At 40.8% G+C, this 26,703-nt stretch overlaps 1 protein-coding gene across 3 annotated transcripts in view; it reads right to left on the bottom strand.

The window, feature by feature from the left end:
* tcf4 (transcription factor 4) overlaps positions 1–26,703 on the bottom strand; it is a 121,231-nt gene that overhangs the window by 17,828 nt on the left and 76,700 nt on the right. For all 3 annotated transcript variants that reach the window (XM_029445534.1, XM_029445533.1, XM_029445535.1), the window contains 7 exons: positions 18,453–18,558; positions 16,377–16,525; positions 15,400–15,547; positions 11,446–11,516; positions 11,149–11,227; positions 8,299–8,378; positions 7,325–7,534 (listed from right to left, as the gene is read on the bottom strand). In XM_029445534.1, the coding sequence (XP_029301394.1) occupies positions 7,325–7,534; positions 8,299–8,378; positions 11,149–11,227; positions 11,446–11,516; positions 15,400–15,547; positions 16,377–16,525; positions 18,453–18,558 (843 nt within the window). The remainder of the gene's footprint in view (positions 1–7,324; positions 7,535–8,298; positions 8,379–11,148; positions 11,228–11,445; positions 11,517–15,399; positions 15,548–16,376; positions 16,526–18,452; positions 18,559–26,703) is intronic.

Below are 26,703 nucleotides of genomic sequence, written 5' to 3'. Positions count from 1 at the left end.
CAGTGGGTTTTTAGTTAAATGCCTGAAATGAGGTCTGTGATTAATACAAGATTAAGAGATTTTAACGTTCCGCATATCCACATAAAACACTTCAGAAAATTCCCCACTTGTGAATTATGAAGCTTTAATGTGTCTTAATAAAAAGCGGTTGCTAATCAGTGGCTGGATGAGACTACGGTGATTGTTGAGGATGCTGAACGTCCTCACACCGAACACGGGGATCTGCTCAGCGGTGGTGATTCTCTGTGACCATTGCAAATACGCTTCAATCATAAACTCATAAAAGTGCTGTTCATTTGTAAAGATTATCTTTCCGAACAAAACCTGTAAGTGTCATAAAGGTTTATTTGCCACAGAGTTTGTTTTCTGAAATAATCCAAAATCTAATGGAACATTCCCGTGTGCTTTCTGTGGAGGGAACCGGGCCGATACTAACTTCTGGGTTCATCGTACGTCTGTTGTACTGAAGGTAAATGGGCCATAGTAGAGCTCCATCAGCTTATAGAAACACATTTTGCGGCTGAGAAAAGAGTGGAGATGCAGAGTATTAAAAGGCATTAGTGTGTTTTACAGCAAAGTGATGCAGATTACAATCCATTTCACCTACTGTAACACAGCTTAGTGGAGAGAGGGAGGGACACATTTCTCCCCTTTAACCTTTCCCCTCGATTCAGAGTCGCTCATCTCTTCACTATATCACCACGTCACAACAACATAGCAAAACAAAAAGGGGAGTTTGTATCTTGTGATTTCTTGTTATTGTGGTTTGAGTTTTAGAGGAGACACTACAGGTAAATAGTATAAAACCATTTTTAAATAATAGATATCACCATGAAACTTTCCCAATTGGTTACTTACACGAAGGCACATTTCTTTTTGTGTTGCAAGTTTTCTGAAATTTCATGTTTAAATATTTGCTAATTCGCATATATTTCCAGAAATGTGAACATTGGATAAAGCCAGGTTTAAAATGATTGTTTTATTTTGTTGACATTAAAGTCAAAGATTTTTACAAACGGAATTTTAGCTATGTATTTGTGTCTATCAAAATAGAGAGAGGAGAGAAACTGGAAAAAGAGATTTCTACAATTATTTTCTGAAATTAAGTTTAAATATGCAAATGAGGTATTATCTAATGATGTTTGTGAATTTAGGAGAACTCTACAATCACAAATAGACAAAGTTAGTAAAAAGAAAACCACCTAAATATGTATTTTGGATGTTTTCTTTCCTTTACTCTGAAAGAACTCTCAACATTCACCAGTGCATTTGGCCTGTAGTGTCTCGCCTGAAGAACAACTATTAAATATAATGACTGCCTGTAATGTCTTGAGCATAAAGAAAATACAGATCTAATTGAAACAAATTTAAAACATCAGAATGTGTGTATACCTCTGCATTATTGCACTTAGGTATTTGTGAGTGTGTGTACGATGCATTCATGTCTATGTATGTGTTTCTCTCTCCCACATCAGTCTACCACCTGTTTTCCCAGAGTTATGACCTCAGCCTGCAGGCGTCTCTGCCTAACACTGCCAAACTACATACAGCTGTGTGTGTGTGTGTGTGTGTGTGTGTGTGTGTGTGTGTGTGTGTGTGTGTGTGTGTGTGTGTGTGTGTGTGAGAGAGAGACAGAGGGACAGAGAATGAGAAAGAGAGTTAACATAAGTACGTCAAGACAGGAAGATGAAAGCAAAAGTGACAGAAAATGTGTAATAAAGTAAATATGTAATAAAAGAGGAGGAAGAGAGAACTGTCACATCTGCAAGGGAGTTAAAATAAGAATAGAAGGTGAGAACATAAGGAAGTACAGGAAAATGACTGAAAGAGAGACTAAAAAAGGAATAAAAGAAAAAAGAAATAGCGAAGGATCGGAAACAGGAAAGTGAAGAAAGATAGAAATGTCAAAAAGAGAGGAAGGAGAAGGACAGTAGTGAAAGAGAAAATAAGTGGTGGGGGAAGATGGTGAGAAAGAAAGGAAGAAACTGAAAAGAGTGACTGTGAGACTGACAGAAAAGGAAAAGGAAAGAGAGAGTGAATGTAAGCATGAGAAAAACAGAAACGTCTCAGTGCAAACACAATGGGTTCATTTTAGACATTACATCACTTCTTCCTCTCACTTCATTTTCCACTCATTTTTCTTTTTTTTCGGTATTTCTATCAAGTCTCTTTCTTTTCTTTTGGTTCAAACTTCCTCATCCTGTACACACACACACACACACACACACACACACACACACACACACACACACACACACACACTTCTTATTTCTTCTAATCAGATACTGTATTGCTCATTTAAATCAAGGCTTTTTGTTTCGTTTTTTCGTCTCAATTCTTCACAACAATCGTTCCCTAACCGTAACCAAGTGTCTAAGTTGTCCAACCATAACCATGTCTTAACGATTTAATTGCCACATGCTTATCGTAGAAAGCAAGAATTTGACAATGGACAGTCATGTTTCACCGAACCGTGTAATATTATTTTTTGTCTGGCGAGACAAAAGTATAGTTTTGGCATTGATCACGAAACTTAGGCATCGTACCAGAGCTAATGTAGAAGAAGTGATGACTCAGCCATACCAAGCTGACAAACAAGACTCCAAGACTTCTCCAAGTACCTATGTTCATGACATAAACCTATAGTATTGTCAAATTATCCACAAGACTCCTTCGTGTCTATAATGAGGAATTTTATTAAACAAAACTTTTGTAAATGGAATTTAGAGTGGGGAGCAATACTTTCCTGTAACCAACAGCTCTAAAGTACTCTGTAGAGGTGAGTCCGCACAATGTCATCGGACTCTGTGATCTACCTTATACTCTATGTCACAGAAATGAATCAGGAAAAGTGTGAAATGCTTCAATAGGTTTTGTTTTCCCTCACTTCTGTATAAAGTCAATCCCAGTGATACAATACAGAACTACACATACCACCCTGCTTTTTCTGCATTTGGCCACAAGTTCTCATCAACATGTCTTCTCTTGTAACACACTTAAGAAATAATCACTTTGCATGTCTACTCCATCCTTGGCAGTCTTCTGCAGATATGTGCAGCATTCGTGGAGTCCAAGAGAGACATTCGGTCATGTGGTTTCCACTACCATAAGGGAAATAGTTTCTGTGTGGGGTTGAGTAATGGAGAGTAAGGTGGAAGGAACAATGATATGGGCAGTCAACCACTACGTGACTGGAAGAGAACGATCGTCCCAGACAATCCACATTCTGCCTCTTTCCTCAGCTCACAAGTCTTTCATAGAGGTCATCAAGGAATGAAAATAATTCATTCAATAAGGAGTTTATTTTTTATTACCTTCGCCAAGGAGGTCATGTCTTCAGTTTGGTTTGCTTGTCTGTCTTTCAGCAGGATTACGGAAAAACGACAACCGTGATTTGCATGAAACTTGCTGAGTTCATATTACGCCGAAATATGGCGGCCGAAATCTTGGGTTGATTGCAATAAAATACAACACATCTATTTAGCGTCCATGTTGTTTCCACATTGCGACGTAAAAATGCTCATGAAAACACCGGAATCGGAAGAACGACTTCCCATCACGGGCAGAACGCAGAGAGACTTACAAAACATGTTCTCCAGCACAGACACACGAGTTTAGCTGCTGAGGACACACAGCTCAGAGGAGAACCTGATACCAAGCAGGACCACATCAGCACGGTGCAGCGTGGTGCAGCGCGGGTGCAGGTTGCAGGTGCAGCACGGTGCAGCGCGGGTGCAGCTGTCCCCTGCTGTGAGGCATCAGGGCAGACCGGCCCGGCCCACGGAAAAACTCTATTATAGAGCTGCTGTGTTTTCAGTCTTAATGAGTCTGTTTGTCTATCAGCCAATAACCCAGAGCCTAAATAAACACACACACGAGTCCTAATGACAACACAAGGAGCAATTTATGAGCTTGTGTGTGTGTGAGTGTGTGAGTGTGTGTGTGTGTGTGTGTGTGGGTGTGTGTGTGTTTTATAGAGCCCATAAATAAAACTTATCCTGCACTTCACTTTATTCTCTTTTTCCACTGGTTGCATACATATAAAAACAGGTCATAAATGTATTTGGAATAATTTCAAGATTAAACTGAAAAGTAGTTTGTACAAATATTACCCTTAACAAGAAGTACACTTTAAATGTTCTCTTGGGCTAAACCCCTTCATAAAGCTAAATGCCAAATTTGTCTCTGTGGACGTCCAAAGTGTTTAAAAGCACCTCGGAATGAAACTGAAAAGTAGTTTGCAAGTATTTACCTTAACTCTTAAGCCTTTTTTTTACCACAACCACAAACACAATGTTGTCTTCGTTCCACTCACGTAAAATCTTTATGTACAGTTTGAAAAGCGTAAATGTGTAATTAAAGTTACAGCAAAGTAAAATAAGAGTTTTCGAGTATTTAGTGACGTTATTGAGATCCCTTAGCCCCCTCATTATTTGACTTTAGTGTGATCAATCTGTCTTATTTATCTCGACTCATTTAAATCTTTATTTATTTTAAGGAATTATCTTCAAGCTGCATTAATCTGAATCTTTGACACAACAAGTTAACAACAAACACAAATGTGTGTTTGTATTTACTGTTCAGGTAGCTCTGGTTTGTCCTCGACTAAAAATAAAATAAAAGTGCCTGATTAGCTGCTAAATGTTCCACTAAGTTCACTAGCTATATACAAACTTTGTCGGTCTGCTTCTTGGTGCTGCACAGGGAGGGTAGAGCGGGTTTATCAGAGCTTCTTTACTGAAAACATATGCCAGCTGCTGTTGGAAACAACTTTAATGAGAGCCGTGAGACTGAACCATTCAATAAATGTGCCATAAAACTAAAACTATGAGCTAAAAGATGCCAAAACTTTGAGTGACACCATTCACATATCTCATTCATTGTTCATATAAATTAAGGGCAGCTTTAAGATGAAATAAGCAGGAAATATAACAAAATCTACACGTGTCCACATCAAGAACGATAACTATAATGATAACTATAAATGTAACAATGTGAGAACCCACACTGATGCTGCACGCTCATTGTAGTGTGCACAGCCCTCAAGAGGGGAGAAGGATAAAGGTAAAAGAGAGAGATATAATTAATATATATCAATCTTATTGTTATGTTAATATTCATAATTGTTATTGTGTTCTGTCCAGTTATGTTTTGATGCAAATAAAGCCCCTTTGAATTATAAATTGAGAGAGCAAGAGAGAGAGAGAGAGAGAGAGAGAGAGAGAGAGAGAGAGAGAGAGAGAGAGCGAGAGAGAGCGAGAGGGAGAGAGAGAGAGCTAGAGCGAGAGAGAGAGAGAGAGAGAGAGAGAGAGAGGGAGAGCGAGAGAGAGACAGAGAGAGACAGAGAGAGAGGGAGAGAGAGAGAGAGAGAGAGAGAGAGAGAGAGAGAGAGAGAGAGAGAGAGAGAGAGACAGCTGGACAGATATGCGTGAGAACAAGATAATCTCTGTGGGAGCTGGTCAGTGCACGCAAACACACACAAAAACACACGCACGCACGCACGCACACACACACACACACACACACACACACACACACACACACACACACACACACACACATACACACACACACACACACAAACACTACCCTACCACAGGTGTTCTCCATTTAGAAAACAACACTTCAAAGTAAATACTTTAACAAAAAGCAGAGCGAGATGGACAAAGCTCCTGAACTACTGTAGTGAGAGGATAGCAAAGCGGCTGTTAGCGCCCCCTACAGGCCGCACTGTTCATTACAGCAACAATACAAAACTGAAATGTGTTGCTTCAGGAGCCTGATGGATGAATCACAGTTTTTGTAAAGAGAGAGGTGTTGAAGAGTGTGTGTGTGTGTGTGTGTGTGTGTGTGTGTGTATGGGTGTGTGTGTGTGTGTGAATAACAAAGTAGGTCTGACATGTTCAGGCTTTATACTGGCTGTGCTTTATAATGCTCTCTCTCTCTCTCTCTCTCTCTCTCTCTCTCTCTCTCTCTCTCTCTCTCTCTCTCTCTCTCTCTCTCTCTCTCTCGCTCTCACACACACACACACATGCTCTCCTACATCTCCTTATGTCACACAGCTGTTTGGTTCTTGATGTTTATTGTTTCAAGTTGAAACAAAAATCCAAAATTCAATATGGAAATCATTACCGCCGTCTGTCTGACTTCATATTTTCAATTCTCCTCTCCTCTTTTAAGTCCTCTACCCTTTTCTCTGTTCATCAGTCCTCCTTCTCTCAACTTCTTTAACTAAACCTACCTTTACTCATCTTCTTTAACTTGATCTGTTTTGACCACCAACCAATTGCGTGCCGTAATTACATACAAAGTCAACTTTTCAACTCGCACGAGAAATTTGCGTACCGATGTGTCGGGAAAAAGCCTTCTCCTAGCGCTATGCCGTCCTGATGTTGTTCAATCAGAAATGGACAAAAAACATAATGTAGCCGTCTGTGGGCAACCAGGGTCGATGATAGTGCCTCATTTTGGTACAGAGACCGGACGCAAAAGGAGATTGCTTGGAGAAAAATAAGCGAGGAAGTTAGACTACCTAGTATGTTCTGAAAATATGCGTGTGTTACTTGATTCCAACTATTGGCTGGACATAACTATACAACCAAATTAGCACTAGCATTAGCCAAAGTTAACACAACAACTATACTTGTCTGGCTTACTAGCAATTTTGATTCAATAGTTCATGTTGTGCCATGGTTGATGACAGAAAGAAATGGAAACATTGTTGTTACATTGTTCTACTTGGAGGTAAGCCCCGTCTCCTCTCTGACACATCTGGCACGAGTAACGCAAACAAACACAAATGTCCGCATGGTCAAACTTGCGCGAGTCATGTCTCAGAATATTTTGGAGTACAGGATTGTTTCAGTGTCAGTAACAACAATCTAAACAGCAACTCAATTCGTTTAATAGGAAGTGTCAAGGTCAGCACAAATCATCTTGATTAAGTGCCATTTTTTTGACCTTATTGAGTGGATTTCTCTTATTCTTCTCACTAGTTCTTGAAATAAAAGATTCCTTTCATTTACTCACTGTGCATCCTGTCTTTTTCATATATTGTTACCAGCCTGACTCACTTTTAAAAAGATATTAAGACTGAATATTGGCCTTTGCAGCATATTGAGTTAAATATATTGTTGACAAACAGTTCAATAGGAAGAGACTTTAGCACTACAATATCTTAAAGAATAATTGAGATTCGTTCAAGTCAAAAGCTTTTGTGCATGGTCTCATACTCATATTAACAGTGAGGAGCATTTTAAGTGGGACTTCTGTCATCATCATTACACTCACTACTACAGTATAGAAACATGCTCTCAGGACCTACCATGAGGGAGTGTCTGTTGGCCGACAGCAGTCCCGAACCGTACCCGCTGTTCAGAGCGCCCATAGCGCCGTTGTGCGTGTGTGCGGCCCCAATGAGGTTGTGCATTTCACCGTGCCCGCTGGGCATACCCGTCGACGGTCCCACCGCGTGGCTCCGCAGTACGTGGATGGCATCGTCCAAACGCTCTAGGCGGTCCTCGATACGACTTTGCTGCAGAGTGAAGGGGCACAGAAGGGGATGAGAAGTCCGCCGACGTTTTTCTTTCTTATCTTCGTCTGTAAACTAAATCGTCTGATCTCTGTGATTTATTAGAGGCTTCACACACATTATACTTTACCTGCATTAAATATCCAAACTCAGTGAAGATACAAAGGACAAGTGTCAAAGACTCAGTAGTGAGTTACAGTTGATTAGCTTGTATGTATAAGATATTTTTCTTACTGTCAATAAATCCCATGAAAAGAACAAAACTAACAATGACCAAAACACACATCAATGAGCCACACTGTTGCCCGGGGTGACATGTTCATTGCCATGAACACTTGACTTTTTTTTTTTTGACTCAATCCCACATAACACTGTTCTGCTGCCCCAAATACTAACTAGAACATCAAATGTGTATTCATGTGCTACAGAAAATAGTCCCCATCAAATGCACAAATGTCACCTTTTTGAGAAAGAATGAAAGTATATGTTTGTGAGCTGTTGTCGTCATTAGGAGCCAATGGGTTTGGGGCTGAGTGCCACAGCCATGTGTAGGGAAATCAGTAAAGTGTTTAGGGCCGGACTACAACACATTGTTGGTTTGGGTCTGTCAGTCTATGTATCTACCTACACACAAACAGTGTCAATCCATTAGCAAAAAAACCCAAAGAAACTGGATTTGACTTGACCGATCGGATTTGATTATGTAAATTCTTAGTCGGGGACATCCCTATTATTAGACATGTACACAATAATGTCTGTGTGCATACCAGAGAGTGCAATGGAGCCTCGTAGTTTGGCGATGACGGTCCCTGTCCACCGTTCCTCGACCAGACAGCTGAACTGGGAGCTAGGAGAGAGGAGACAAGGAGACGTGATCAGGAGAGGAGAGGAGACGCGGAACAAGAAAATGCAAGATTATAAGCAAGAATGCATGCACAGGATTCAGAGAACATGGAGATATGAGTAAGGGATCCGGGAGTTGAAAAAATTATTGGAGACTTAATGCTTCTTTTGGGTTTTTTGTTTAGTTTAAGTGCAAATGTATGTTCTGTGATAGGGTGCGTGGGGGCTGGATGGACGTCTGTGTGTGGTTTACCTTCCTCTCCTTTTATATGTGGCAAAAAGAAACTATTCAATGTAGCACCAAACGGCAGACAAAACATCTTTACACACGAGGAGTGTTTCATTGAATCCCCTCGCTGTGCTCGGACATAATAAACTGACAGATGAGGAAAAAAGGACAAAAACAAACCAATTCATATCTCCTAGCTAAAATGCTAATATCAGGCTTTTGTTTTTGAAAGGGTACAAGTGGTTGATTAGCATGGGCCCTCTGCAGAATAAACAAGCTTTGTGTCTCTGTTCTTTTCTGCTTTTGTGTTTGCCGTCGCTCTGAAGGGTCGAATCTGAAATCGACAGGTCTCATTAGCTGGTAGACAGAGGCGACACAGCGACTCGTGTGAATTAACATTAATATGACGGGCAGGCCTTTTCAACAGTGTTTGGGTTTATGAAGAGAGACAAGCTTTAAAGCACTGAGTTCACCCATATCACTACAAACACGTTTCACCACCCATCCCCGTTGTATCTGACCAGGCAGATAGTTTTAGCTTTATGTGCCCAGGTTTTGAAGGTATCCATCTCTTCCATTTACCCGCCCAATACTCTGGTGAATGGAATTTAGATTGTGTTAAAAATGATACTTAAAAAACGGCAAAGCAATACATATTTCCAAAAAACGATTTCCCCATTACTCAGGGTAAATCCTCAGAACACACTGTACAATGTTTATTGGAACGACTCTCCGTCAAAAAAATAGTAGCCCTACCTACCAACACTATTCTATAAAAGTCATTTGTCAGTGCTGTGAGCACCACAAAGGAAAATCCATTAACCTGCATTGTATTGGTGTGGAAACATGCATCTCATAAATATAAGTATAATCTTTATCCTGGACAAATAAAACCCAAACTATCTACATGGATATAAACTACATATCCAGAAAGTGACACAGTGTAATTCATCTGCACATCTTTGTGAAATATTTGTTTCTAGAAGCCAGCTATGGCGGTTGATAAACTACTGTAGCTGTCGAGCTAACATGCTAACATGCTAGCCAGTCGTGAACATGATAGCACTAGTTGGTCGTATTAACCCTCCAAACTTTGTGTTCTCTGTACTGGGCTGTTTACTCTTCCCTTGTACATCATTGCTTTCAATAAAGAGTAACTGAAGAGGGATTAACCCTCTCTGAGTTTGCTTACTTTCAGTTAACAATCAAAATCCTAATCTTCTCTTTCCTCTTGTTTTCTTCTTCTTTCTTCATATCCCAGTTCCTTGTTTTTCTCCTCTTGTCTCTCGTTGTCTTTACTTGTACCCTCCCCTCCTTTCTTAGCATATCAACATATCCATTCCTTGAGTCCCATTTTCACCTCCTTTTCCTACTCTTCTCTTAATTTAGTTTCCTCCATCTCCTCTCCTTCTGTATTCCCCTTTCTTACCTTCTTGTTCCCTTCATCTTTTCTCCTCTTAAATCCTCTGTGCCCCCACCACTGATCTCTCCTTTGTAATTCTGATCTCATCTCATTAGCTTGTGTTTCTCCCTTTTTTTAATTGTCTTCCCATTTTGTCTCACAGTCTTTTCTCTCCCCTCTCCTCTATTCATATTACATGCTCATTTCCATATGCTAATTAATGAATAATCACCTGGGTACATTCATGTGCAAATACAAATATATGTATTAAACGGCAGGGTAAATTATTCCAAGTCCAACCCTGTAAAACACCCTCGTAGAATTAGCCTTGGATATCAATTTGCATGTAGTTTGCTCTAATAGGCTTCATTTCTAATTTGTAAAAAGTGGAGTAACTCTGACACAATGATAAACACCAATTATGGTTTCGCGGGCAATATCCGAGGCAGCTATAATGACGAGGAGGAGGAAGAGGGGAGGGGGTTTGTGTTTGCAGAGCCAGTAGGTTTGTGAACGATTTGTCGAAGTGGTGCTCGTAATTAAAGCTATCAGTCACAAGGCGCGGCACAGAAATATCAAACGGTGTGTGTAGCAGCGACAATTAGAGACAAATTCGACACAACTATTATTAGGAAAAGTCATTTTTCACTTTAAGGAGCAGGGAGAGTTTACAACATCAGCTGCAAGGAGGAGTAATTGGTGGAAATAAGAGGAGGAGAAGGAGGGGTATGGTGAAGACACACAGCAATTATTAATGTCTTTTTATGGTCTTGCTTTACGCCAAGAGATTGCACTTAAAAAGAGGAAATACTGTTAAAGGATTAAATACAAATATATATATATGTATAGCTTTAGTTAAATGTGTTGTTTTTGGTTTGTTTAATTTTTTACTACTCTTCTACATCCCCGAGCTGTATAATATTTAGAATTCAGGTCAGGTCAAGTCTTAAATGATTTAAAATGAGTTCAAGTCAAGTCGCAGGTCATTTGAAACAGGTTTAAGTGAAGTTTAAAATCCTCATGTTTGTGATTTGTGAAATTGCTTCTCCAGTCCGAGTCAGCTCTGCTTCTCTATCTGTGGTTGTTGGTTCTGCAACAACGTAGCTTGTGTGTTGTGATTGAAGGGTGAGTGTCATGTGCTACCTGTGAGGGAGGGAGGGGAGCCGACTGGGGTGGAGTGATTGGACGAGAAGCTGTTGTTCGTGTGGTCTGGAGAGTAGATCTGAAAAAATAAAAACATAAAAGTCAGAGAAGCACGTGGAACCACATCTATTGATAGACTCCAAAAGTCACAAAGATTATTAAAAAGATGAAATAGAACAGAAAACATATATAAAGAATCATTCTGAAATCATTTTGCATTTACAAAATACTGAGCAGGTATCTCACATGTGTAGGTGTGCGTATGTTTATGTGTGTGTTTGTGTGTGCTGCACTTACAGATGCGAGTGCTTTCCCTAAGGTGTCTCCTGTCTGAGCGCTGCTGACTGCTGCGCTCGGCGCTCGGTTAGCTGTGACACACACACATGCACGGGAAAAAGAGAGACAGACTCTTATAAATAAGGATGTTATTAAATACATATTTTAATTATTCTGTCTATGCGTTCCACACTAAAATTGTCAACACATAGTCATTAGTTACACTGGTTTGTGTACTCGTACCAAACCATCAAGGTACGAGATGGCAGCTGACCCAAAACGCACAACGTAACACGGGACAAGCGTGAGTTCCGAAACTTTTAGCCGTTCGCTGTAAGCAACATATGCTAAGGTTAGCAGAACAAGCGTGCGAGTCAGTCACACTATGGCGAGCGCAAGTGAAGCGCCGGAGTTGGAAAACAACAGCAACATAGAGAGGGTTGAGTTTCAGACAAGGAGGGTGTGTCGGCGTTGTTCAACAGTTGTTGGGGATGCGAATGGATATCAAACGTGCTAATGCACATCCAAATGCATCACCTACATGTGCCGATCATAGGGGTGCTGTGAATGTTTAAATATACCCAAGGTAGAAGTAATTGAAAGTTTTAGCATCAGTAACGCTTTTCAGTTTTGTAGCCTGTTGTGACCTGTTGCCTTTTGAGAAAGTGTTCATACAATACTGACTTTTATTTCCTTATTTTCATATTGAAAATAGTTACCAAAGTTGCCAGTGGGAAAAATGCTACCACAGTCCTCGGCATGATGATTGTCTCTGTCTCTGACATTTGCTTATCTGTTCAAAATAAATGTAATAAACATGTACGTGTTGTTCTTGTCGCTGAACAGAACTCGCACTGGACCTGCGGTAAACTGTGGTATCAAATGAGTAGCAGTTGTGCCTTACACTGCAGGGAATGAAACAGGAAGTAGAGGAAGTCTAAGCTCTCAAAGTCATTTTCTATGCATGTGAATGTTGTCCAATGGACAGTAAATTAACCTAAGACCTATTTGTACTCCGGACTCCTGTCTGAATCTCTTATAGTTATACTTTGACAGATCAGAGTTGTATACACTGTGATGGTGGGACGCAGAAAATGTGATGGTGTGATGACCCATCTCAAATATTGAGAATCAGAGACAGAATTCAATCGGAAACGACATTCAACATCTACATTTGATCCCATTTTAACTGACTGACAGCATGTGTTTGTGGTGGACTTGTGGTACAACTAAATCTGTTTCACACACTTGAAGAGCACTGAGGCCAGAGAGGAAGGAAGTGACCTCACAGGACCAGATGAGCGCCCACACACACACACACACACACACACACACACACACACACACATATTGAGGCAGAGAGAATCATCTCTCCTGATATCAGCTCCCAGATGGAAAGTTTACGCTCGCACACACAAGTTAGACATGCGCATGCCACTCACACACATTACAGTACAGCTAAAACACATCCTTTCATGGCAAATGAATCCATTACAGAAATTGGCAGGACTGGACTGCTGTTAGAGAGAGAGAGAGAGAGAGAGAGAGAGAGACAGGAAGCAGCATATGTTTTGGGGTTAAAGCCTCATGTCTCACTCACGCTATACCACTGGCCTAGTAAACCATTCAAGGGATTACTGATACACACACACACACACACACACACACACACACACACACACACACACACACACACACACACACACACACACACACGGGCAAGCTTGTATCCTGACTTGACGCATAATTTAGAACATATGCAGAAGAAAATCTTTTTCATAAATAAGAGCTTATAGCTGCAAAGGAGGAGAGAAGATGAAAGTGTTTCTTCTCTGTCTGCGTCCATCACCAACGAGAACAATCTAGAAATTGTAGTTTCTATCATTTAAAAATAAAATGTTTATGCAGAATCAAACAAGGTAAAGCAGCAAATCCTTACATTTGACAATCGTCTAATGATCAACTAAGCGTTGCAGCTCTACCCTGAAGCTTTGCCTATCACTCCTGTGCTATTAATCCACTCCAGTATGTTCCAGTTTTTTCGCTTCAGTTTTTACTACAGTATATAAACGGCCCACACTGTGTGCACGTTAAGGCTGTGCCACGCGCCACACCTCATTGAGTGCTGACTGTGCGAGTCTGTTGTTTTGTTGATAGAAGATTATATTTTCACTGCTTGTTTTTAAATTCAATTGTTAGTGACATGAATCCATAGTGACCACAGCTGCTGCTCTCTGGAACGAGAACTCACCTACTTGTTTACTCGTACAAATCAGACCGATGCAGAGAAACGCCTGTAAGCACTGTGCATTCATGTATCATAAGTTTACATTTAAACAACAGAGTCATGCCTTTTATTAGCTTCATGTTGTGTTTACACTCTTCTGCTCTGGCTCGTGCTTGTGTTCATACTTTGTGGAATGTTGGAGATGTCTTCCCATGAAAACAAACTTTCAATCTGTTTCTTATTGCTGTTCTATTTGTTCTATGGGACTCAAAGCAAGGAATCCATATGGCATGCTGTGTGTGTGTGTGTGTGTGTGTGTGTGTGTGTGTGTGTGTGTGTGTGTGTGTGTGTGTGTGTGTGTCAGTGATGTGAAGGTCGAGCCAAAACGACTAGTACAACTGTTTTTCAGTTTGTGACAGCCTGCCTTCTCCCCTGACACTAAAGTTTACTTTTTAAGTGGTTTCAATCATCTGAGTCTAATCACAGCAGGACTGTTAGAGCTGGTTGTGTGGCGGTAAATAAAAGTGTGGTCTTATGACTAGAAAGGACCGCTAATGTTGTCTTTCAAGTAGTTACTGCAAGTAGTTCATCTGTATGACTTTCCAAAGTCAAAACGCAAACACAGAATAAAACTGTTGCCTCCAAGAGAACAACAGCAACATGATCGGTTACTTTTACAGTTTAATCATCTTGTCCACTCACAGGCAACGCGTAGAAGTTGCTACAGTTGAAAAGAATGAAAGCTTACACACAGCAGAGCTTATTTAGGACTTTGTTAAATCATTTGTAGCTAGGCTTTCACATAAGTAAAATAGGCCTCGACACGAACACGTGGCCTCACACCAGTGATCACTTACTGTTGATTGATTAACGAGAGTCCGCAGACATGCTATCAGCTTTTTGAGTCTGTCCTTCTAGCTTTGAGCTAAACACTAATGTCAGCATTCTAACGTGCTTCCAACAGAGAGCTGCAACGATGACGTGTTTTGGTTTGCCAACCCCGAAAGTTAGCATTGCGCTGGTTCCCTCGACAAAAGGTCAATTGAATTTTATCCATTGGATTTTGTATTATTGCAGAAAATAAACTCTGTGGCGAAAAAAATTTTGTGATACTTTCAGGTTTTGCAACAAGCAAGATAATGTTACAAAGTTAACATTAGGCTCTAAACTGACTAAACCACGGTTGCATAACTCTCTACTAACCTAAAAGCGGACTTAGGTTGTGATGACGGTTAATAGTCTCATTTAGCTACTTGTTAGCAAACGCCTTTTTTGAGACATGTAAAAGCTTCAAAATTCAGGACTGGGGTGCATATTTTATGTAGAAGAACAGAATGTTAAAATCTCTTGCGCTTGTTTTAACCACTGACCTTATTTCTTCAAAAGTCATATATTTGGCTTCAAACTAAAATCCCATTCAAAAAGCCCATTGACTTGGAGACGAGTGCTAAAAAGCAAACTCCTTTCTGTTTTTACTACTAATTTCTACAGCAATCTATAGTCATGTTTCCTATTCAATTATTCAATAAAATGTTGCAAAATAGAAATGTAGATTAGGCGTGTTTCCATCAACTGGTTTGGAGCAACCAGAGTCAGTAAGATTCATCCTCTGGGAACCATGAATGTTGGTCCACAATGTCATGCACAAACACAGAGTCTGAGGTTGTAGTGGGATGACTGATGGGGCTACACATAGACTTTTGTTGATATGCATTTTTTCAAGACATGAATACAAACAGGGATCTTACCCATGATGCTTTCTGTGCCGTTGGTGGAAGCGGTGCAAGAGGCGGTGCTGTAGTGATTGCCCCCGCCCCCGCTCCCTCCCCCTCGGTGGAAGCTGGACATAGGAGGAAGGCTAGAGTTGATATCTGCAGATGAGTGTGACGGGTAGCTCTGCAGAGACATGGACAGAAATAAATGAAGCTTTAACAAGGACAGGACAAACTACTGCTAATTGCTAGCCTCGTCTTTGGAATGACTTTTGACAGATGCTGCAGTTTGCAGCTTCATATTTGTGCACAATTTGTAAATTCAACTTATTAGCTTTTGCTGGTCCTCTTATGGTCTTGTGAGATGCAGTTGATAACTTTGGAAGACGCCAGTAAGTGGACTCTGAGTTTTTCTTCCATTTGGTTAAATCACTATTTTGATGGTCAAGACTCTAAAGATTATATCCTCTAAATGTTTAGCATATCACATACACTATATATAATTCTTTATATACAGATAACACCAACATATTATGGATTCTAGGAGGAAATATTCAGTTTTTACAACAGTGCTCAAACACAAAATAATTACATTTACATAATACATAAATGATGACAAAAATATGCAAAGTAGGCTCATATGTCTCCTAAAAATACATAGTTTACTTATGTCTCACACTGGCTATGGTAAGCTGTGGTATTTATTTATTTTTCATCTTTTTGGGCATTCATTTTACTCTTGATAGCTAATGTAATTTCCTAGCTTTCCTTGAACACAGCATAATGTACTTTACACTCTTTTCACTGAGTGGTTTAAATCATAAAAGATAAAAGAACAACAAAGGAATATTTAACGATATGAAAGTGCTTCAGATCAAGTATAGAATATCATGAGAAGTCATGGAATTTGCCCTAATAGTGTATATATGTAAATTAAATGTAATCTCTAACCCTGGAGTGACTTCCTGTGTCACAACCTGTACAAACCCACTGTGATTGACAGCTCTGCTCACCAATCTGTCGTGAGGGTGAATCCCACAGTAGGAGGAGCTCTGGGTGGGGCCATGGGCCGAGTTCCCGCCCCCCAGCATGCTGCCATGGTAACCCTGCTGGGTCATACTGCTACTGCTGCTGCTCCAGGGATCGCCACTGTGGTGACCATCTGAGAAACACACAGGGGGAGAGAGGTACCTGTGATGAGCTGTATGCTGGTTTGACATCAGTCGCTGTAAAGGTAAAAACGTACTGAGCCGTCAAACCTTCCTGTGACTCACTCAGTGCGTCTACATACAGTTTAGTAATCTGACCCATTTTATTCAGTAACCTAATTTCAGAAAACATCCAGGAAAATAGGACACCTGGTTTTCTTCCTAATTTTAGAGAATAATAGATCTGTGCTGGACAAAGCGGACTGGGACAATTGTTACCTTTATTGATGCCCGTAAGAAAAGATTTGGGAATGTGTGACATAAAAGACACCCAGGGAAAAAGAGACAGTCTGGGGGAAAATATGAGTTCTTAAATCAGTCTGAGCATTAACTGTTTGTAGTCAACAGACTGTAAACAATCTCCTGCAGTCAAATGTCATGAAAACGTAAAAAAACATTTTACTGCTGTATGTCCACAGAAATCACTGGTTTGAGTGGCAGCTGTCTGTAAAAATGACGGTCCTTTACAACAAAACGGCAATTTCAATTATATTTCGAATGAAATGTATTTTCTTCGCAATTACGGTTGCAGTTTTCACACCGTGTGGTTAACCCAACAAAAATACTTGGTTAGTTAAAGGCAACAACACTACTCGAGTTGCGTTAATATAATATAAAATGGAATTTAATATAAAATAATTAAATAATACAATGTTTGTTACGTAACTTAAGTTACATACGTAATTTAAGTACGTTACGTAAATTAACTCAACTTAAAGACTTTTTGTTTCCTCGATTAAAACTCCAGTGTTTGTTTGACCCACCCATCAACCCCGACCTCCTCTGTACGCACATTTTGAACAGAAACAAATTAGTGATATCAAAAACAAATGTAATCCGGGAGAAAATACTCCCAATTACTCAATTATAATTGGCGATACACTTTTGTGGTATGGGAACGTCATTGTTCAGGCTGAACAGGGACACCTCAAATAAAGCTCTGGTCAAAAGCTGCTCTTGATGGTATATTTAACTACAGGTAACCATAGGAACAATCCTTCTGGCTCAGTTAACTCTGACAGGTGAAAGAGACCAAACCAAACTGACAGCAAACAAACAGAGCTTTGAGGTTTCTCTTTAGACCTGTGTTAAGTTGACTTAGTGAAAGTGAACTAAAACACTCAAACGTGTCCGAGTACGTCAACGCAGAAGCTACAAGGGGAGGCAACATCTCAACTATGTGTCCATACGTCAGGATAACTCTTCGCTTTCGATGCTTTCACAGCAAAGGCACAAGCATGCAAAGTAAGATCTAAAGATGAAAAACGTTACCATAAACCTGAAGAGCTGCCACCCCTGACCCTGACCACATCACAATGTGAATGTGCTCTGCGGTCACATTGGGGCTGCAACTAACAATTATTTTCTTTATTGATTAATATGAAGATTATTTTCTAGATTAAACGATTAATCGCTTGATTTATGAAATGTCAAAAAATAAAAGTGAGAGATATCATCCCAGTTCCTCAAAGTCCAAGGTGATGTCTTCAAATGTTTAGTTTTGTCAGTTAAAAACCCAAAGACATCCACTTTAATATGATATAAAGAGAAAAACCCCAAGAAATCTCCATTTTTTTATGAAAAATTACTTTACGTAGCGATTAATCGGTTATCAAAATGTTAATTTCTAAAATAAAATAAAAAAAATAAGTAATTCTGTCCACTAATCGATAAGCTTTAAAGTTTGAAGCCACAACTCTTTACTGCTTGTTTGATCAAATATATTTGAGCATTGTGGTATAACAAAGTCTTTCACATCGTCTGTCCAGTATCCAGTATCCACAATGAGCACAGGATTCCACTGCAGGGAGTTTTGATGAGGGACATATCTGTGTGTTTATGTGTGTGTGTGTGTGTGTGAGAGTGTGTGTGCATGAGTACCTGGCATGAAGAATGAGCTTGGGAAGCCAGCGCTGGGAGGTTTGGAGGAGGGATAACCCGGTGAGTCCCTGTTGTAGTCTGCTGTACTGGCAGATGGAGCGTACACCTGCAACACAAACACAGAAACGCACAATGTCATTCAGAAATCTGCACTCTGATCAAAATACAACTTGTTTTCATCACAAGCTCACAGTCAAACTCAACATGAGGCTCAGCAGGACTCAGCTTCACACAGAAGGCATTTCCAGTAGGCTGTAACAGATAACTGACACTTTTCTCCTGAACTCAGACGTTGGTCGTTGCTTTTGATTTTCAAACCAGAAGAAACATGGCAGCTGCTCTGGGAACTTAGTAGTAACTTTCACAGAAATCAGTTTTTCATTTATACACAGACAAACCTGCAATTTTTTATAGGGTCTTGTTTTTGTAAAACAGAATTAAAAAATAAAAAGTGTATAAATAACTAAAATAATATTTTTATATGATGTATTCTTAAAACAAAAATATATAAATATTTATATTATAAATATGTTAGATTAAATAAAGTTGAATTTAATCCCAAATTCTTTTAATGCATACGTTGAAAATATTTTTTTTCTAGAAATAAGATGATTATATAGTGTATATAAAGCTTATGTGTGTGTGTGTGTGTGTGTGTGTGTGTGTGTGTGTGTGTGTGTGTGTGTGTGTGTATGTGTGTGTGTGTGTGTGTGTGTGTGTGTGTTTGCTTATTAAAATGAAAATAATATCTACACTAAAACATGAGCTTCTTTTCTTTTTTTAAACCATACTCAACAATATAATCCACAACATGAACACGACAGTGGTGGTCATCGTAACCGCATCGATTGCACCTTCAGTGCCCAGCACTTGAGTACTAATAATAACATATGTCCTAACATATACTAAAGCCACAACACATGTTCTGTCGGCCCTCCTTCTCATTCAGACTAGTTTGGACTAAAAGAGGAACAAAGCAGTGACTCCTCTCAGAGGGGCAGCAGCAGCGCGGCAGTCATGCAGCAAACATGCAGTAAAACGTGAGAAGCAAGCAGAACCAGCAGCCTGTCCTCACTCAAAACAGGTGACGTTCTTCCTCAGCAACACAGCGGCTGCATGAGAACACAATGCCTGTGTTTGGTCATGCCTTCGACTGGGGGTCCCCACAGCGTGCCTCTGTGTGTGCGTGTATGCATAGCGTGCGAACACTCAGCCATGACGCTAGCTTGCACCGCATGACGCAAACCCTGGAACAGCTGTTGAAAGCGCTCTTCTCTCTCTCGGTCTCCCCCACTGATTCACATCAAAATGAAAGACCTGCTCCACAGCTACACCTAATCTTCCTCAAACCCCCAAAAAGACATGAGTTGCTTTGTTAACTTTAGAGTATTTGCATATGGATGGAACACAAATGTGCAAAACAACACTTGGGGGCATTATAAAAAAACATCTTCTCTCTTCCCACACTCCCTGAGAGGAATTATTAAAAACAGAAAACAGCCTTAAATTCTTTCTTTCAAACAAAAACCTCTTGATGTGTTTTCAGAACACTAAACGCTTGTTACTCTGCTGAAGCTTCACACTTTCATTTCTGAGAAAGAACATTTGATTTCCTTTGTGTTACTGTCCTGTTTGCGAAAAGGTCAAATATTGTATTTCTGATTACACCCAACATCCCAGCCACGTGAGTTCAGGATGTGATTAGTGAGGATGCATTGTGAGCTGTTGTACCACACAGGTTGTGGGCAGAGCATGCAGCAACTACCTGCCTTGTAAGTAAATAAATGTAACTTTTTTTATTGATTGCGTTATTGATGTGTTTGGACTGACAGTTAGCCACTCTAGGATTTTACTAATGGTTTTGCTTCACTTTATACCAGACTATGAGCAGCCCAGGATATTGGATGATTCGATACCTCATGATTTATGTCAACGTTCAGTGCCAATGCAGGAAGAAGGGTGCAGATCGGGTGCTGGGTGGCCGTGTAGTGAGACTGCAGTTTGTCACAGACCTTTAAATAATGTTGCCCTTTTTGTTTATCCCTGACCACGATCGTTCCCTAACCTTAAAGGGACATTTGTGCCTCCTTTAATGTAAACAGTGTTGATGTAGTCGATTGAAGCAATACATTCCTCAGTGCATGCTGTACTGATCGAGAAAGCCAAAGTCATTTGACATGACAGTGATAAAGTTGGAGGCAAGGAAGAACAACAAACTAAGAAAGTTCCATTGTATAAATAAAACAAAATAACAAAACTTCTTTGTTCTCTTTATTTGTGTTGCTAACTAGCTATGTTTTCAACAGCGAAATGGCATCCCAAAATATGAGTGCAGAGGATGTTTTGGACCAGGACACATTTTACAGTGTTGGCTGACTCGGCTGTCCAGCTGCATTTATCCGAGCCGCAGTACACGGCTGATGAAATGCAGCGGAGAGAGGCTGAGTCTGCGGCTGCGTTAGCCGTGCTATAGGGTCGCCGATGTGTCTCAACATGTTTCTATATTTTGATTTGGTTTCCATACATTTCTGCATGTTAGGATCTCATTGAATAGTAATGGAATGCCAACTTTTCAAATGAGTCTGTGCTTTAACTGGATTACCATGTAATGATAGCGATGGACTAACACATGGAAACAGGCTTAATGTTCAATGAACACAACTAAGAGCTGCCAAGAATTGTAGAGATAAATAAATCTAAAATATACAACAATACAGCCTTTGAAATGATTCACCAAAATGAAGTTAAATCCCTCCATGTGTTCACAGTGCTTTGTTGCACACCAAGTAACGGTTCAGTTACTATATTTGTGTTCCAGAGCATAGCCAATGTGTTTATCCCCCCCCCACCCACACACACAAGGTGCTAAGAGGAACTAATCAGCTGAGAGATGCCGGCAACTTCCCACAATGCACCTTGCATGAGTTTTAAGGATACAAATCCTTAAGTATTTGCACTTGCACTTGCACACACACACACACACACACACACACACACATGCACACGCACGCACACTGTGTCTGTAGATGTCATTAGAGCTAAACTAAAGAAAGTCCCCTCAAATTTCCTCCTCCTCCTCTTCCCCTCTGAGAACTAAGTTAGTGCTCTGATGATAAAAACACATTTATTGACCCAAAGCCCCGCACAAGAAAAATTCACACACACGCACACACACACACACACACACACACACACACACACACACACACACACACACACACACACACACACACACACACACACACACACACTCACTCACACTTGTGTTGTTCCTGTTGAAAATATTTAGATTTATATCTCATGTCAAGCATGCATATTTTCCCATTGAATGTGTTGTTAGAATGTTGACTAAAGGCTGTGATTTGTGTGTAGGTGTGTGTGTGTCCGTGAGTGCAAGTATTTATGTAAGTGTATGTGTGTGTGGTTCTGAGTGTTACAGACAGACAGGAACAGGTGCAGAGTGTGTTCAAGTCCGAGGAATGTAGAGAGACACAATAACAACCTCACTTCCTGAAGTCCATAACACACACACACACACACACACACACACACACACACACACACACATACACACACACACACATATCCAAACACACACACATACACATACACACACACACGCATACACAAACACACATACACACACACACACACACACACACACACACACACACACACAGCAGTATCAGTATTCCCACAGTTAGCAGACGGACCTCGAGCCCATCAGAAACACCCCTGACAGTGTTGTCATCTCACTGACAACTGGCAAACCACAAACCAGAGCGAAAATGAAGAGAAACACAAAAGAAACCAGAGATGTGCGATCAATAACCTTCATGACAATATTTCTGGGATTTCGGTGTAGCTCACGGACGTCCTCTTCCATGCGCTGGTCATGTGTTTACAGTCCGATGAGCAACTTGAGACGTGAGAATGGAGTCGGAGTCGAGAGACAACGTCCAAGGCCAAAATGTATATATACAGATATGCAGACATCTGTTTAAAGAGATTCATAAAAAGTCATGTCAATGTCAGACGATAGCTGCTGGGCCATTGCCTTCATCTGTGTGCAACCAAAGCTAGCTCAAACGTGATTGGTCAGTACTACTCATAAATCCGATACCAAAATCTTGTCCCGTTGCATAACATTTCTGCGTTCATATCTGCTTATAGAGATTATTGGACAATAATAATGGAGGGGAAAAACAGTCAAACCTGGGGAATGTGCAGAGTTAAGGTCTGTACCACGATAGAACACAATGGAAATCAGTTGAAGTGGTTGTGTGATAGGAGCGGCATTGACACCAATTAATCTAGTTCTCTGTGTAATGGTAGAAACCCAACGGAACTCAAAGGAACCATCTCTGTATTATTATATGAAGCAGCTGGACAAGTTATGTAAAACTATGATCTGTAGCAGAGCAGTGACACATACTGCTAATAGAAACCAGTGGAGTCTGTTCCTGTCCCTGAAAGAATCCAGTAGAAGTGGTTGTGTAACCTCCCGCTGTGTACTGACGTTTAACGGATTGGGAGAAACATCACAGATTGCATCAAAGCTTCGCTCGACGTCGCCCCGCGGCAACAAGACAAGAATATAAAGGCACATTCCACTGAAAACAGATTCCTCATGGAGCTAACAAAACACATAGACATAGAAAATGTATTCAGAGCAACCAGCTGTGCAACTCACTGACCTGACCCACAGGTACAAACACAACAGAAACAGCATCTGAAGAACGCAAACTGTACTGCTCCCAATACAATTAAGTTTCCATTTTGATCCGACACCTGTAAAGGTGCACTCTATTTATCTTCAAAAGAAAATGAGTGTCATAGGAAAGCAACGAAAAATATTGTCACAAAACCCAAAAAGCAGAAACTTACACCACATTCAAAAGGCAGGAAAATGCAACAAACAATAGAAGAACAATAAACTATTTAAATAAATGAACAAGTGAGAAAACAAAAAATCCCAAACTGCTGTATCACGAGCGTGGAGGAATAATATCAATGCAACATTAAAGAAAGAAGAAACAAAAGAAACAAACAAACTTCATTTCCTCTGCAGTGTTTCAGTTATAACTTGTTGACAGCGATGGGAAAGCTGCTGGGCCTGAAGGCTGATGTTAGAGAGAGCATGGAAGGAGAATGGAAAAACACTAAACGGAACAAAGTGAAATGCTAAAAGTTGGATGCGGATGAAAAGACAGTAAACGGAAACAAAAGAGAGAAAAGTGGACGGAGAGTAAAGAAAGGGAGAAAAGAAGAAGAAGGAGGCTTTTTGTTTTCGTTTAGTGTTTGATGCTTCTTCTCTCTGTTATTGTCTCCAAATGTGGAGAGCATCTGCTCAACTTCTCTGCTTCTCCTTCAGCTCCTCTGACAGAAAGAAGAAGGGCAGGATGAGAACGAGGAGAAGCTCCTCCTGCTCTTCCTTCGATGCTTCCTCAGCACTTTTGACCTGACTAAACTTCCACAAGATGTATGTACATCTTCATAACACACACTCCACTCAGTGGGATGCATAATCTGATGGTTTCTGGTTCAATGGATGCACCCTGGCATTACTTCACGTCCAGATCAAATGTACAATTGGGGTACTAACAAACTGACCTGAGAGCGAGCACATTTGGAAAAGAAAGGAAGTCCAAATGCTTGCGGGAATATCAACACGTAATTAATTTTAGAGCTCAAAACGCACAAAACTTTACTTGGTTTCCATTCAACTGTGTTGCAAATGAATGCTTGTTCTCATCCACGACTGTTATGCCATTATTAGGAGTTGGTTCATGGAGATAAGCAGCAGGTGGCACCAATTCTCCAGTTGGAAAACCATTATACCAACGCAGAAGAAGAGGCTGCAACAAGATGAGGTCATTAAAAGAGCGCCAGTCGAACGTCTTACCGGTGAAAAAACGTAGAAAACCGTATGAAAATATGACATTTGTGTTTGTTTCCAAATGTGAGGAAGGTTACATCGGATCTGTGTGGAGTGAGGAGGAGAATATTTCAGTGGACGTTGAAGTCACATACGACATCATGTATTAGCTGAATATGTTGCCATTACACATTTGCACTTTGTACACCACAGCTAAAACTTGTTTGCGAATATTCAACGTTAAAACATTTTTAATGCGCACGTTGACAACGTCCATAGAAAGCGGTGGATGGAAACGCACCTAATGACTCTCAAAGTTGCAGGTTGATGATCTGCGTTGTTGTCATTTATACAACTCCATAAATACACTTGCACAGACGCAACTAAAAACAGACCTGCATTTTGCTCAATAAAGGACTTGTTCCTTCTCTCTCTCTGCCTCCCGTCAACTGTCTCTCTTTCTCACTCTCTCTCACACACACACACACACACGCACACACACACACACACACACACAGTTTACCATGCTTCATCCAAAGCAGATGTGCTGGAATGCGAACACTCAAAGGAGCAGTCACGAAACCTCTTGACAGACCCACACAAACACACACACGCACACACACACACACACGCACGCACGCACGCACACACACATACACACACACACACACACACAGTCGGCTGCACCTGTGCCTGTCCAATTCTTTCCCTCTGTTTCACTTTCTCCCTCCTCCTCCTCTTTGTCCTCTGCCTCTCTCATTGCTAACATGCTGCTTTCACTTTCGTCTCGCCTTTATTCACCTTCACACAAACAGTCTAACACCACAACAAGCAAAAACAACAGAGGACACAAACAGAGAAGTCCATAACACAACATAAAATACATTTTAGATCATCTATCAATTATTTATCACGTTAACATTCTTTAGTTCAAGCTTCTCAAAAGGGATGATTTGCTGCGCTTTCTCTGTTACAGTATAAATCATTATCGATCTACTCTATCTCTCTCCTCCTGTCTCATTCTCCACCTCTCTCCACCTGTAGACCCACTCATCTCCGTGTACCACTCACGCCGCCCCGCTCCGAGCCCGTCCGGGGGTACATGTGGGAAAGCGAATCAAACGCACCGCAGACGGATCAAACATATTTCGGGGGTTTCTGTTTTTTAGATGTATTTTTATAGTGGAGATCTGAGCCACGGCCTCGGAATCCTCTGAAGGTTAATTATGTTCCTGATTCAAAACACATGGAGGGAAAAACTGCAAGTATGTGTGTGTGTGTGTGAGAAAGCGGAAGGAAATCCCACCCACCACCTCCGAGCCGAGCCCTTTATTCTACCAACCTGCAATTGCACTAATGTGAACCAGATGTACACACACACAGTTTTGAGCATGTCTGCCTAATTGAATCCATATGATGCAGTACAGAGAGAGGGAGAGAGAGAGAGAGAGAGAGAGAGAGAGAGAGAGAGAGAGAGAGAGAGAGAGAGAGAGAGAGAGAGAGAGAGCGAGACAGATACAGAGAGTACGGAAAGAAAAAAGCAGAGGGAGGAAAAGAACATTTAGAAATAGACAAAATAGAATTGGGAAAATAAAATGTTATAAACTGCAGCATCACGGCAAAATATTAAAATAATTATTAAAATACAGACAGAAGAAGGGAAAATAAATGTTATAAAGTTATGATAGAAATGCAGAGTGTAGACAGACGACACACACACACACACATTTGCAAAAATACCCGTGTGTAATTGAAAACATCCAGAGCCTTCACACACTCAGTGAGTTTCATGGACCGAAACACATTCTTCAACTTGTAACGGAACGCACACACACACGCACGCACGCACACACACACACACACACACACACACACACACACACACACACACACACACACACACACACACACACACTCACACACACACACACACACACACACTCACACACACACACACTCACACACTCCCTGTGGAGCTCAGGCTTCCTGTGGCTTGATTAGAGCCCCCTACGTGAAGACAAGTGGACTCAGCGTGTGTGTGTATGTGTGTGTGTGTGTGTGTTTGTGTTAGCATGGTGCACCTGTGACTGAAGGGGGGTCGAGTTACTCAGACAGAAAACACTGGGGGGCCAGACAAAGAGAGCGAGAGGTGTGTGACACATGTGAGCGGCTGTGAAACTTCTGGCATTAAAAGTGTGTGTGACCGAAGAATGTGTGTAAGTGAGAACAGGAAAAATAGAAATTGGCCCGAGTGTATGTGTGTGTGTGTGTGTGTGTGTGTCTGTGAGTGTGTCTGTGTGTCTGTGCGTGCGTGCGCGCGTGTGTGTGTGTGTGTGTGTGTGTGTGTGCGTGTGTGTGTGTGTGTGTGTGTGT

The sequence above is a fragment of the Cottoperca gobio genome, chromosome 12 (assembly GCF_900634415.1).
Source record: "Cottoperca gobio chromosome 12, fCotGob3.1, whole genome shotgun sequence".
NCBI classification, from domain to species: domain Eukaryota; kingdom Metazoa; phylum Chordata; class Actinopteri; order Perciformes; family Bovichtidae; genus Cottoperca; species Cottoperca gobio.
The sequence above is the reverse complement of the archived record's forward strand: the minus strand, read 5'-3'. Positions and strand labels throughout refer to the sequence as shown.